This window comes from Papio anubis, chromosome 5 (genome assembly GCF_008728515.1).
Source record: "Papio anubis isolate 15944 chromosome 5, Panubis1.0, whole genome shotgun sequence".
Lineage (NCBI taxonomy): Eukaryota > Metazoa > Chordata > Mammalia > Primates > Cercopithecidae > Papio > Papio anubis.
In genome coordinates, this window is record NC_044980.1 from 48,666,459 (window position 1) to 48,680,771 (window position 14,313).

The 14,313-nt window shown below is 33.3% G+C and overlaps 1 protein-coding gene across 4 annotated transcripts in view; it reads right to left on the reverse strand.

Moving 5' to 3' along the window:
• The window catches only part of ARL15 (ADP ribosylation factor like GTPase 15), a 394,521-nt gene that overhangs the window by 177,379 nt on the left and 202,829 nt on the right, over positions 1–14,313 (reverse strand). For 3 of the 4 annotated variants that reach the window (XM_017959539.3, XM_017959531.3, XM_021939361.2), the window contains exon 4: positions 13,688–13,896. In XM_017959539.3, coding sequence (XP_017815028.1) covers positions 13,688–13,896 — 209 coding nt within the window. Of the gene's footprint in view, positions 1–11,938; positions 13,360–13,687; positions 13,897–14,313 lie in introns of those variants that run through there. The other variant, XM_021939362.2, reaches the window with a different exon arrangement.

A 14,313-nucleotide genomic window follows, 5' to 3' on the forward strand; every position in this document is an offset into this window, starting at 1 on the left:
CTCTATGTGCTATACCCTCCTTTAATCCTCACCATTCACTATGAGGTAGGTTCTAGGATTAGCCCCATTTTCCAGATGAGAAAACAGACTTTTAAGTTTTTGCCCAATATAATTTAGATGGTCAACAGTAAGAAGGACTGAAATCCAGAAGTTCTGACTTCCGAGTCTTACTGTTTGTCATCTCCAAACCAAAGTGCCAAGTTAAATATTAATCAAGTTAAACTTGGGTATATCATGTCACCCCATAACTCCAATTTTCCATGTATTCACTTGAGAAATGCTTGCATATACAAGGAAACATGTACAAAGATATTTATCAACAGCTTTGTTTATAATCACAAAAATCCAGAAGGAACTTAAATATAACAGCAGAACATTTTTTTAAAATGTTGTAAGGCATCACTTACATAAATTTTTATCACACAAACCATTATTGTATATTATTTAGAGACACATGCATATGTAGTCAATCAAAGATATTCCTTGCTTCTGAAGGAGAAAGGATGCAAAAATGATGAGGAAGGGAAAGGAAGGAGCTTTAAATGCAGCTTTCATGATTTGTTTGTTTAAAGAAAAGATCTGAAACAACTATGATAAAATGTTAACATGTTAATGGGTAATGAATTGGATGGGTTTGTCTGCTATTTTCTATACTTATCTATATGTTTGAAATTTTTCATAATTAATAATAATTAATAAACACAGTATGACTGCTTAGATGTTTACCTCATGCAATCACAAATAAATTGTGAATTACTGTACATGGTTCTTCTAAGTCTTCTTCCTCATTTGACTCAGTAAACTGCTAAAAATTCATACCTTGGTAACAAGTTAGAGCTTAAACTATTAAAATTAATTTTCTTGAAAGTGTTTTAGAAGTTACCATCTTTAAGAAAATCACTAAATTTGAAGGAATTTAATGAATTCAAATATGGACTATATTAATAAATAGTCCACGTTTCATTTTGCTGCTAAAGAAAATTCATTAAGTTGGCATTTCTAACCTTTTGACATTCAAAGTTGAGTCATAAAGCAGCCTGGTTTCAGACTGAGAGTTGTAAATTAGAGCTGAACAGGGCACTTGAGTAGAAAAGTGAATGACTTTTCACTGTATACCTTTTTGTAAAATGGCACCACATGGCTTTATTAATCATTCATGCTGATTATTAAAATAAGATTAAAGATTTAAAAATTATGTAATATCACATGGGGATCCAAATGAAAATGATAGAAATACATTTTCTTTTTTTTATGAGACGGAATTTCACTCTGGTTGCGCAGGCTGGACTGCAATGGCACGATCTCGGCTCACCGCAACCTCGGCCTCCCAGGTTCAAGTGATTCTCCTGCCTCAGCCTTCAGAGTAGCTGGGATTACAGGCATGTGCCACCACGCCCGGCTAATTTTGTAATTTTAGTAGAGACGGGGTTTCTCCATGTTGGTCAGGCTGGTCTCAAACTCCCGACCTCAAGTAATCTGCCCGCCTCGGTCTCCCAAAGTGCTGGGATTATCGGCTGGCGTGAGCCACTGCACCCGGCCCAGAAACACATTTTCTATAGAACCTTAGTCATACAATCTTAACTGACAGAGGATGGATCAAGTAACCTCATCTACAATTCTTTACAAATGTATGCATATTTGTAAACAAAATGAGTGAGAGAAGAGTTGTTATTATAAAAATAATTGTGGTGAAAGTAAATCCACAAATTACAGCCACATCTCTTCCTTTAACATCTTAAAAATATGATATAACTTTAAATAGTATATTTTTTCAGTTCAGCATTACCATGGCTAAAGAAACATATGACAAAATTTTGACTAACTAGAGTACAAATAAAAACAAGTAATGAAAGAATTATAATTTTTGTATTCCATTTTTAACAGATGAAATTACAAAATCACAGATTCATATTGAGTGTTTTATAAAAAAGCAATGTCTAGAACCTAAAAGTCAATCATTGCTTCAACAAAATATACTTTCTGCATCTACACTGCTAGAACTAATGTTCTAATCGAAGGGCTACTACAATATTCAGAATAATTAAAGAAGACTGTATTTCCCTAGAGCAGAAAACTGTGCTAATACAGTTTAAAAGATTTATTAATATTGAAAGAAAACAAGGAGCTTCTCTGGTAAAGAAAAAAAGATAGCGATAGTGCTCAAAAACATTTCCATTAACAGTAACAGGCCATTCATTACTCAAGTAGCCTGGTGACTTCATGCTTTGCCTTAAAATCTGTTTTTTTTTTTCACTTAAAAAATAGACTTAATTTGCTTATTAACATAAAAGTCATTAAAAAGCCAGGGTTAAGAAAACAGAAAGATGTCCCAACTTATATTTAAAGAAAAACATCAAAGTTAATATGCAAAATTAGTATTCAAAATATGCAGAAACATATACTTCCATATTTATGGATGTCTGTTTAAATAATTCACATATTAAATAAACATTTAAATAATTCAAATATTTACACTTAACTCCAATACATTTGACAAATACTATTTTATTTTTTGAGACAGAGTGTCACTCTGTCACTTAGACTGGACTGCAGCGATGTGATCTTGACTCACTGCAACCTCTGCTTCCTGGGTTCAAGTAATTCTCGTGCCTCAGCCTTCTGAGTAGCTGGGATTACAGGTGTGCACCACCACGTCTGGTTAATTTTTGTATTTTAGTAGAGAATGGTTTTCACCATGTTGGCCAGGCTTGTCTAGAGCTCCTGGCTTCATGTGCTCCACCAGCCTCGGCCTCCTAAACTGCTGGGATTACAGGTGTGAGCCAGCATGCCTGGCCCAATAAATACCACTTTAAATGAAACTATATGAAAACTGAGTAAAATGTAAATATTTATATATAACAAGAAAGAAAGTGTTCTTTCTAAACAATTTGTGCCTTGTTTTGGAAAATCGGAGCATTTATCTGGACACAATGATTTGCTTTCCCATAATAATAATAACAACAGTAATAAAAATACTATTTAGTGCATATACATTACACCTCCATCTCAAGATTCTTTTTGGCCTATTTTTCAGGATCCCTCTAAGGATTATTCAGTATTGTCTTCAATGAAATATGCTAACACCTGATGAGAGAGTATTTTTCTTTTATAGCACAGTTAACAACTGTAATTCTTCAACCAGCTGTTCTCTAAGGATTCCCCTGCCAAGCTCTTATTTTCATTGCATTATTTCTTTGTTCTCCTTGTCTAAACTGTACACAAGTTACCCAGATTTTCCACTCTGGGCCCTTTCAAAAAAGAATTGCTTTGGCTTGACAAATAATTAGTCCTAACCAGTATCAAAAATAAATATTACAAATTCTACGTGCTAAAATTATATTGTTCTATGTGACTTCTAAATTATTTCACAGCTCATATGTAGAACCTTCTTCCCATAAGGCTCCATTGGTTTAAATTCTCATTTATGAAAACAATCCCAGTTATTTTATGGAGTTAGTTACCACCTAAACATTATAGATCATTCTTATAAAACCCCATAATCTTATGTCAGGTGTAGCATGAACTATAACTCTATTTATACTGTGTTTAGGGCAACTGAATCCAGATACTTGAACATATTAAGATATACACGTAAATAAAACAAAATTAAACCCTACTTGACTCTTCTCCTTTGTAACCTAGTAAAAAAACTTGTAGATTTTTTTTGTTGTCAAAGATTTATATGTGTACCAATTTAGATCTTGGAATTTCTACTAAAGAAGGTAATTACCACTTCACTGTTAGATACTGTGATATCAAACACAGCAAAGACCATAACAGGCCCAGTCAGTTGAAAGCTATGTGGTACCTTCAAAATAAGATATTTTTCTTCATTAGACCTTTGTAGTATACCTTCTTATTGGTATTGAAAGTGTGTATCAAATCTTCACTCAAAACTACTAGATAACCTTTTTTTCATGATATAAATCCTCGAAATGGTTATGTGACTATTGAAATAATACAATCATGGCTGAATATAAAATTCTATATAAAGAGATATTATTAAAGAAAAAGAATGAGAGATGGTAAGTACTAATAAACAAAAGTGAAAAGAGGTGCTATAAACGAATTACTCAGGTGTGGATTAGTTCATTTCCGAGCCTATGTACACTGGAAGAGTGGCCACTTCTAAGTTGCATTCAGTCTATTATATGTACCATTGCACATGTCCAGTTCTTTGTTTTCATCAAAGGCACATGCAATTCATAGGTAAGGAAAAAAATAAATAAACTGGCAAGGAGAAAAAGCCTGTTTCTAAGTAGGAGAGTATTCTATTCATCGCAAAAGATAAAAGCAGGTATCTCTTATTACATGTTTTTGTTCTCAGAGGAACAAGGCCAAAAATATGTGATTTTCGTACTTGTGCTAACACAGCAGAACTTTTCAAAGTCACTGCCAGAAATGGACCAGCTTTCTTACCTGTTTTTTCCATGCTTTAAGTTACGGATGTCTGCCGCATTATGAACGTTGCTGGTTCCCCCAGACTTCTGTAGTCTGGCTTTGCTGTGATTACTGGTCAAAACCTTTAATTACAGTATATAGTTTGTGCAGCTGCCTGGAAATTGGTCTCAGGGTCAGTGGCTCTTCCCGTTCCCCTCTTTCCATTCTTTTGAAGCAATATTGCTGAACTGAAGGCATTGTTCCAGCTTTCTGGTGTGCTCTGTCTGCTGCACATTATGAATAGCTTTGCAATCACTCTAGCAATTGGTTCTTCAACTGCCTTTAGGTTGTCAATTGTAATTCATTGGCTTCAGGCACCTTTTCTCTTTTCATTCTCTTGAGGTCTTTTATTACTTAATTTGCAATAATATTAGGGAATGTCTTCTTCAGACATGTCACTAATGCCTTACTGATTATGAGGCTGGGGGTACATTTGACTTTCATACATTCGCCTGTCAAAATGTTTCAGTATTTCCTTCATCCCTGTGACTTGTGATGCCAATATTTGCAGTGCCTTGCAAAGAAGTTTGCTTAATGCTGAAGTCTTCTCTCTAAAGAATAATCTAAAGACTCCTCCTTAAGATATTCTAATTGGGGTTAATTTATATAATTAGTTATAGTTATTTGTATAACTTCCCAAAGACATAACTTCTCATTTTTTTATAATAAGAACTAAGATTTCACATTTTCTTCCCATATTATGCTCTATTCTCTTTTTTAATATATAAAAATTATAATTTTAAGCTCCACACGACTCAGAGATAGTGAAGTAGAAATCAACGGCTATGTTTTCAGAACCTTTTAAGAAGACCTGTATTTACTCCTCAGACATATTTTTAGAGATTATATAAGAAAACATTAAAACTATTCAAAATGAGTGCCAATGCTTCTGCATTACAAAATCAACAGGAAGTTTTGTTTCTGTTTTTTCAGGGGAAGGAATAAACAAATATATCTCTTGATCTATTAAGAAAAAAAGTAAATCATTTGTGCATTATGTCTCAAATCCTTAGTTCTGGATAAACTCCAACAGATTAACCCTTCTCATTAGTCTCAGCCATCCCAGAGCAACCAAGGGTATTTTAAAGCAGACACTATGTAATAATAATAATGATAATAATTATCATAATGATAATAACTAACGCTTATTGTGCTTTTTATCTTCAAAGCACCTTACTGACATTAACTATGTGTCTATTTTCAAATTAATTTACCTCGACAAATGTTTTATTAACTTTGTAAGCTGTGGAATGTGTACTGACTGAGTCCTCTTTTGCAAATAAAAAAATAAATGAAAGGAACTACAGGACAAGGAAAGGGTACCTTAAACTTTTGCCTCAAATCAGTCACTGTCTTTGTGGAATGAGGATTAATGAAATGCTAATTTTTATAAAATATAATATTAACATACAGATATAAAGTGTGAAGATCACCACTACAACACAAATACATACTACTTCAAAAGGATCAGAAAGTAGCCAAATAATATTGTTTGGATAAAATCAGTCTCTAACTTTACTAGTTATGATTCATTATTATAAAATATTTAAATATGTATACAAAGAAAACATATTAAATATAAGAATTTTTAAAAATCCTTCTAAGTTTCACTAATGTAATAATAAAAGGCTACTTTTTTTTTATTTGTTTGTTTTTTGAGACAGAGCCATACACTGTCACCCAGGCTAGAATGCAGTTGCGTGATTTCAGCTCACTGCAGTCTCCACCTCCCGAGTTCAAGAATTCTCCTGCCTCAGACTCCCAAGTAGCTGGGACTACAGGGGTGCGCCACCATGCCCAGCTAATTTTTCTATTTTTAGTAGAGACGGGGTTTCACTATGTTAGTCAGGCTGGTCTCGAACTCCTGACCTCAAGTGATTTGCCTGCCTCGGCCTCATTTGTTTTTAATAAATTGAATTCATTACTTTAAAACCATGTCATTATGTTCCCTTTAGAGCTTCATTATGTTACCAGTCTCTATGTGATAAATCTAAACAGGCAAAAATAGATTTTGATGCTAGCAAACAAAATAAGCTCTATAACATAAATATAGGCAATTATTTAAAAATATATTAAAAGAATATTATTTGGTCAATATGTCTTGCCAATTTCTATGAGGGATTTTGGAAAGGGAATAGTACCCTGATATGGTGTTAAACAAAGTCCACAAATAGACAAACGCAAATGTAGAAACATAAAATCAAACATTTGTAAATATGATAATTAACAAGTTGAATCTTTTTAAAACTATGTATTAACATGGTCAGAGTGGTGAGGATTCGAGGAAGATGTGGTTTGTAAGCAATATTAAAAGGTCAGGTTTGGTGTTTCAGGAAAATAAAAATTTTTATATTCAAGAATAAAAATAGATTCATTGGCTTGAGTAAAGAGAGAGTAAGGAAATCTGGATAAAGTTGATGGTATGAAGCCAGTAAGAAAGGATGTGTGGTAAGAATCTGAGGTAGTCACTCTTTCAAACAAAATACAGTTATCCCTTGGTATCTTTCAAGGATGGGTTCCAGAACCTCCCATAGATACCAAAATCTGAGATGCACAAATCCCTGATAGCAAATGAAGCAATATTATCATATAACCTATGCACATCCTCCCATACACTTTAAATCATCTTTAGATTACTTATAATACCTAATAATGTAAATGCTACTTACATAGTTGTTATACTGTATTATTTAGGGAATATTGACAAATAGACTGTACATGTTGAATTCAGAGAACGGTGCTTTTTCCTGAATATTTTCAGTCGGTGGTTGGTTGAATACATGAATGCAAAACTCACAGATATGGAGGGTTGACTGTTTATTGAGCATAGAGACATAAACAAGCCATAATTCCTGTCCTTCAACAAACTTACAACCTTAAGGAGTAGACAGAAAAGTTATAGGCAAAATTCCAATATTACGATTTGGATTAGCCCAGGTTGCCAAGGGAAATCAGATGAGAGAGCCCAACTCAGGCATGGGCATTCAAGAAGACTTCCTGATGTGATACATAATCTTGAGGGGGTTGTATTACTCAATTTTTACACTGCTGATAAAGACATACTCAAGACAGGGAAGAAAGAGAGGTTTAATTGGACTTACAGTTCCACATGGCTGGAGAGGCCTCAGAATCACGGTGGGAGGCGAAAGGCACTTCGTCCATGGTGGTGGCAAGAGAAAAATGAAGAAGGAGCAAAAGCGGAACCCCCTAACAAATCCATCAGATTTCGTGAGACTTACTATCACGAGAATAGCACAGGAAAGACTGGCCCCCATGATTCAATTACCTCCTCCTGAGTCCCTCCCACAACACGCGAGAATTGTAGGAGATACAATTCAAGTCGAGATTTAGACAGTGGCACAGCCAAACCATATCAGGGGTTTTCCTAGTGAATTAGGAATAGTGAGTGGTAGATAAGCATAAGTGAGTGAAGAAAAAGGAATTCACTGCACATTAACATATAAGATCTGTGGAATTTCATTCGATTCCAGAAGGAATTAAAAGATTTTTAATATTAGAAGGTTTTAAAATATGGGTATCATGAAAAATTGATAGGAAGTTTGCTTTTTCTGCTCTGTGTTGAAAAATAGTGAGAAATGAGGAGCTCTGGGGGTGTAAACTATTAGGAAACTCTGAGAAGCACTGCAGAGGAAGAAGTGGGAGAATGAGACAGTGAAAAGTCTAGATGTGGAGAATAAAAAAGAGTAAGAATTGAAAGAGGCTTCAAAATGTTCACTTTACATAAAATGAAGATATGTATGTGACTGAAGAAAGGAAGATAGTGGAAAGGAATGAGGGTTTTAAAAGAGAAGATAAAAAAAATCCTTTTATTATTATATATTGTCATATTTTGAGATGTATTACTTTGTTACCCTCACCTAAATAATTTGCTTGATAAAATGGACCTTTCTTACATAATGTATTTATTCATGGAAATTTTGCTTTTGGTGGACAAGGCACATTTTAATCACATCGCTTGGTGGATACAAGAAACACAGGTATACAAAGGAAAAAATAGTGAGATCGAGGTGGCTAGACATAGAATCAAGAAAATCAGGTATACAAAATTAATTTTCTCAAAGAATGCATATAGAAAAAAATGAATGAATGTATAATAAATAAAATATTCTGGCTGTTTTAGTACTTAGAGCTTCAAAGTTACTCTTCAAAATTCACTTAAAATAATGACATTTTTGTACCTAATGAAATGATTGCTAATTCAGAAATATTTACTTCTCTTGAAATAAATATTTTCAAGAGATAGCTGAGTCATTCAGTGGAAAATTGACTTCCAAACCCTCTCATTGTTTCCTCAAGATTTAATTTTAACAGCGTGCAGTACATCTGTAAGGAATGAGCAAAAAACAGTTTGTATCTCTCATATCATTTTAGAATAAGTATATGTCCCATAGGGGAATTTTCAAACTGCTCACACCATAGGTATGTACACTGTTCCATGTGAAATCAAATCAGTATTCTAAAATGCTGCCAAGAGGCAGGTCAAGGCACTTGGAAAACTCTTAAGATTTAAAGTATATGACACTTTCCAATGAGTATTTTACAAACATATTTCTCTACATATACAGAAAGTAGTATTAAATTAAGCTAAGTATTTTACATGATTTAAACACTGCTTTGCATTTTTTAATAAAAGATTTGTCACATGAAGTCAGAGAAGATAGTACTTCATAGAATTACCAAAAAAGAAATGATCTGTTATCAAGCAATATAAATATAAAATAATTTAAAGTATAGTTTATTATCTAGGGACACAGATTGCCCAAGAACTTCAGTCTTTCAAAACTCTGATCCCTCATAGAAAGGAGAAAAAAAAAGTACACAATGGAGAACTAATCACCTATAAATAAGTAGTCGTAATTAAACGTGATAAATACCATAGAAACATACTAGCACCCTCTTCCAGAAGATGTCTAATATTAAAAAGTGAAAATTGAATAAACAAACTATTCATGACACAGAGTAATGAATGCATTGTTCAAAAAAATCTGAATATTTATAACCAAAATAAAACATGGTCTAAAAAACCAGTAATGTTTATATCATTACAAAAATCCTTGCAAATACTTTTCTTGCATATTTTGTTTTTCAAACATAACACCAAGGTCGATGCACATCACAATAACAAACTGAATTAAAATTGCATAAAAATTGAGAAATGGCCTGATCACAAATTTTAACTTTAATATTGACACCCTAATTTAGAGGCTGTATTTTCCTGTGTTAATGGGCCCTGGCACCAATAGAGTCATTCAACCTTATAATTCTGCTTCAAAACTCTGTTTCACAGTCTTCCTATTTCTCAATTAGTATTCACTTTAATAGAAAATATTCAACAAATAGTTAACACTGTACTTTTGATATACTATTTCTAAAAAAGTTAAATACTTTTGGATTAAGGATATAGACAAACATCACATCAGATGACGCTGCTAGAAAATAAAGACTGTTTCATGTTAACAAAACGTGTCCTTTTATAAGACACAACAATGTCCAATAAAATGAAAATAAGATTTTAAAAAACAGGAGGTAAAAGAATCATAATCAGCAACTGTGTAGAAGGAAAATAGGATTATATTTATTGGCTACTATATCAACTTAACTTCTCATAAAATCCTCCTGATCTATTAAATAACTTCAGAACTGAAGTATGCTCTCCTATGGGAGTTGTAAAACAAATTAGATACAATTACAATTCAATACAAATGAGAAACCAACCTATTTACCCTTAAGATTTCTCTCATTTTATAGCTTTATCGCTTAAATTAGATCAGAATTTTCCCTAATGTATCAAGTGGGCCTCTTGACAAAATTATAAATTTTTCTCGAATGCTTTCTATAGAGAAAAACAGTTGATATGAGTAAATTCTGGAAAACTGTGGTAACTACACCTCCCCAAAGTGAATACAACAAACATCTGCTGCAAGAATTGCTTGGCTTTCAGACAGTATGTAAAGGGTGTTCTTTTTCCTAGTGTTTTGTTGGTTTTTTTTTAAAGCTTGTTTAAAAATACATGTTTTCACTATCAGCTCTCAAGTCATAAAATCTTAAAATTCTGGTAAGTTAAACACAGGTCATTAGCAGGTATCTTACAGAAAGAAAAAATACGTAATGTACAAGACTCCACTTGCTTCTGAAAGGGCAAGAAAATAATTGGGCATGTTGCCCTCTGTCTGTGGGTTATATAGTAATTTTAACTATTGTCTTCATTTCTTAACTCAGTGCTCCACACATAGCCAAACTCATAGTAAGGGAGGTGACTACATATATAACTTCCTTATGATTTTTATTCTCTTTGGAGTCCCACTGATAATTCGACTTTCTCCTTTGAATTTCACTGCCTTCTCCCCACTTCTAAAGTCAACAGTATCCTGATATGCTCATCAAGCAATAGTGTGTTTGTAAAGATTCACTCCAGTGACAGGATAAATTATTGCACATTTTCTGCATTAAACATAAAATGTAATAATTTCAATGGAGTGAGAAGAAGAATCAATAGCCTTTATGACTGATTATCTTTTCTAACTGAATCAGAGTTTAGTGCTTTTTGGTAAGTTGAATGCATCTTCCTTGATTCTGAGAAATCAGAATTTTGCCTAAAATTCACAAGTATTTTGCAGAGTAAAACATCATCTTTTCAGCATTGGGAAATTCCATAAAACATACACAAATTAGCAGGTGCAAATGAATAAAAATGCTTATCAGCAATAGGGCACAGAATGTGCAACACCTTTATGAAAGAGAGAATAAAAAGACGACCATTATCTAAATATATTTCTAGTAACACGTGACTTTGCTCACTTTTCAATCTTTCACTGCCTCTTCTATAATACCAATGCCTGCTCCCAACCACTTTAAAGTTATTGTTTACAAAATGTTTAAGATTCAGTTCCACAATTCCATTTTTATGCTAACAATAAGGTATTGATTTAATTCTTAAAACATTCCTGAGAGCACTTCAACAAGGCATTTTAATACACTACACAGAGAAACTTCTTTGTCATCAAGAAACGGGAAAAATCTAGGATGTATCCCTTTCTTTTTAGGCCAGACCCAAAGTAAGTATAACCATGTCACTGTGCTTCCATAAACTTCAAGACCTATAATGGAATTTGCCCATGTATCCCATTAAAGCAGTCTAAAGTGTAGACATGCACCTGTTTGGTATATGTTTATTTAATCATGGGGAAAAATGCTTTACTTAAAGCAGTCCCCATATTTGTATTATGCAAATTCCATTACAAGCAAAAGTTTTGAGAAAAGTAAATTTAAAATGGATACAAATAAAAAGGAAACTCAAAGTCACATATGCTCCAGTATACACAAGTTTAGAATCATTTTCAGACCATATCTATGACAACACTAGATTTATAGCTATCAGTCTTACTGAAAGATGAATTACAAAAAGAGGGAAAAAGATATTTGCTCTTCACCTAGGAAAGATAGCCAGCCAACATACACAAGGAATACTCAGAAGTAATTAATTGCTAAAAGTTTCCTTTATTCAATGTGATCATCTTTCATTCCTATGGAAGGTAACCATAAGTCATATGTTAGGTTTAAAGATACATTAGTTTCAATTACATGATGTCTAAGGAAAACAGATAAACAGGTTCATAACTTTGCAAGCAAAAAGAAAATCTTTTTTCAGATATTGCAAATAACTTGAATAAAGTTATCTGAAGTTAAACTTGTATCTATGTTTTATCAATATGTATATGAATTATGTATATATTACACACACACATTATACTGTCTACATGTAGTAGTGCACACATACATATTACCAGATTTTTCAGAATGAATAGCGGAATAACAATGCATCCTCAGCAAACAACCTTATAATAATAAACTACCCATCATAACATACTATTACATCTACTCTATAGGTAGAAAAACTGATGCTGAGAAGTTAAAAGATTTACCGAAGGTCTTAAAAGCACATTAGGAGACATCATCATTATAATGCTGAAGATCTTCACATTCATGACTTTCTGAATAGATTTTCATTGCTATTTTTTATTTAATTACTTAATATTATCTCTAAGGTATTTTGCAAACTCTATTCTTTAAAAGATGCTATGTACTTAACGCTGAATGAGGCAACTAAAGTGAGACACAAGCTCTGTCTGTTGAATAATAGGTCCTTGCCTTTTTTTTTTTTTACTATGCTTCTAAAATTTGAATGAAAACTCTATTTACTTGGTTTATATGGTTCTTCTACTTAAGTGTTTAAACTTCAAAGTAAATTATCCGAATTAATCTTATTAACTTATCATAATAAATTGCATTATTCTCATTTTATAGGTGAGAAGCCAGGCACAAGGAATAAGACTATCTGCCGTGGGTCACACGCTAAGTGTGAGGGAGGTCTGGAGTTAGAACATGTTATGTTCTTGGCTGAAGGGCAAGATTGTTCGTATTAATCATCTTATTCCAAAATCACTTGAGGAAGCACGCAATTTTCTGAAGCAGAGGGGAAAATATATCCTGAAAGTTACAAGTATAAAGGAATACATCAGGAGTTTTGATTTCACTGTACTTACATTATAATTCACTACAATTTAAGTTTTAAAAACTATTCACATATCTCATTACTTTAGTACCATGAATCAGAGGCTCTGTTGACTGAGACACTATTTGCCCACAATTAGTCTCATGCTTTTATAGGAGAAATACAAGCTAAGAAATAAAATTAAATGAGGAAGATAAACATTGGTTCCATGTTGAAATGTATTTGATGGCATGGAATTTGCAAGACAAGACATCAATTTTCAGCCTAGCAGATTACAAAATAGGATCCATGAATCCTAGTCAACGTTGAACACTTCAGAGGAACAAGAACATGACATCTGAGGGCAAGTAATGCATGGGAATGCTCATGATGTGTTCCTAGAAAAGCTGAAGAAAAGAATGAACTAAGTCCACAAGTTAAAACAACAGTAAATAACCAGGCCTTTAGCCTCTCAGAATAGATGAAAAATATAATCAGAAACATCTTCTAACCATTGCTAAATAGCTAGAAAACTGTGCTCTCCAAGTAGGGTTAGGTATGTAAACAAGTGCTAACAGATTGACACAGGCTTTCTGCTTCCTACGAAAACTAAGGTTTCACGTTGAAAACAGCATAACCAGCACATTCCTAATTATATGCATTTTTCCAGGTTGCAATGTGGCAGCAAAAGTACAAGTAAGGAAGACGAAGAGTTGTCATATTAATGAGACATACCTCTTGTACTGAGCGAGCTGCTGGCTTGTCTTGATGATTGGCCAATATTAAAAAGGGTAAAGTGCATAACTGTGGATGCTGAAGAGCTGAGTGCAGCTCATTTCTAGCAGCTTCTAAATCATCCTCTGAAGAGGCACTGTCTAATACAAATATTACCCCTTGAGATCCTTGGTAGTAGCGGCTCCAGTATTTCCGGATATTATCAGCCCCTGTCAAAAACAAAACAAATTTTCGTTTTAAAAAGAGCTTTCAGCAACTGAAAAACGTTCCCAACAGTAATTTCTACTGGAAACCAATGTATCTTTTAAAAATGAAGTGCTAAACTCTGTGGTATGGATTAAAACAGGAATTTAGAAAAGTCAGAGATCACAGTGGATAGGAACAAAGAAGGCAGTAGAGCCAATAGGCAGATTTGGCCTTGAACGAAGACACAGTATCTAAGCCATTCTTAATGACTTTTATATAAAAATATGTGTGAGAGAACCAGGATAAAACCTCCTAGACTTAAACTCAAAAAAAAAAAAAAAAAAAAAATTCAGACTTTAATAGTCTCGAATCAAATATACTCTCTACAAATTGAGACTGAATCTGACCCAGAGAGCTGCATGACCTAGACATCCAACAAG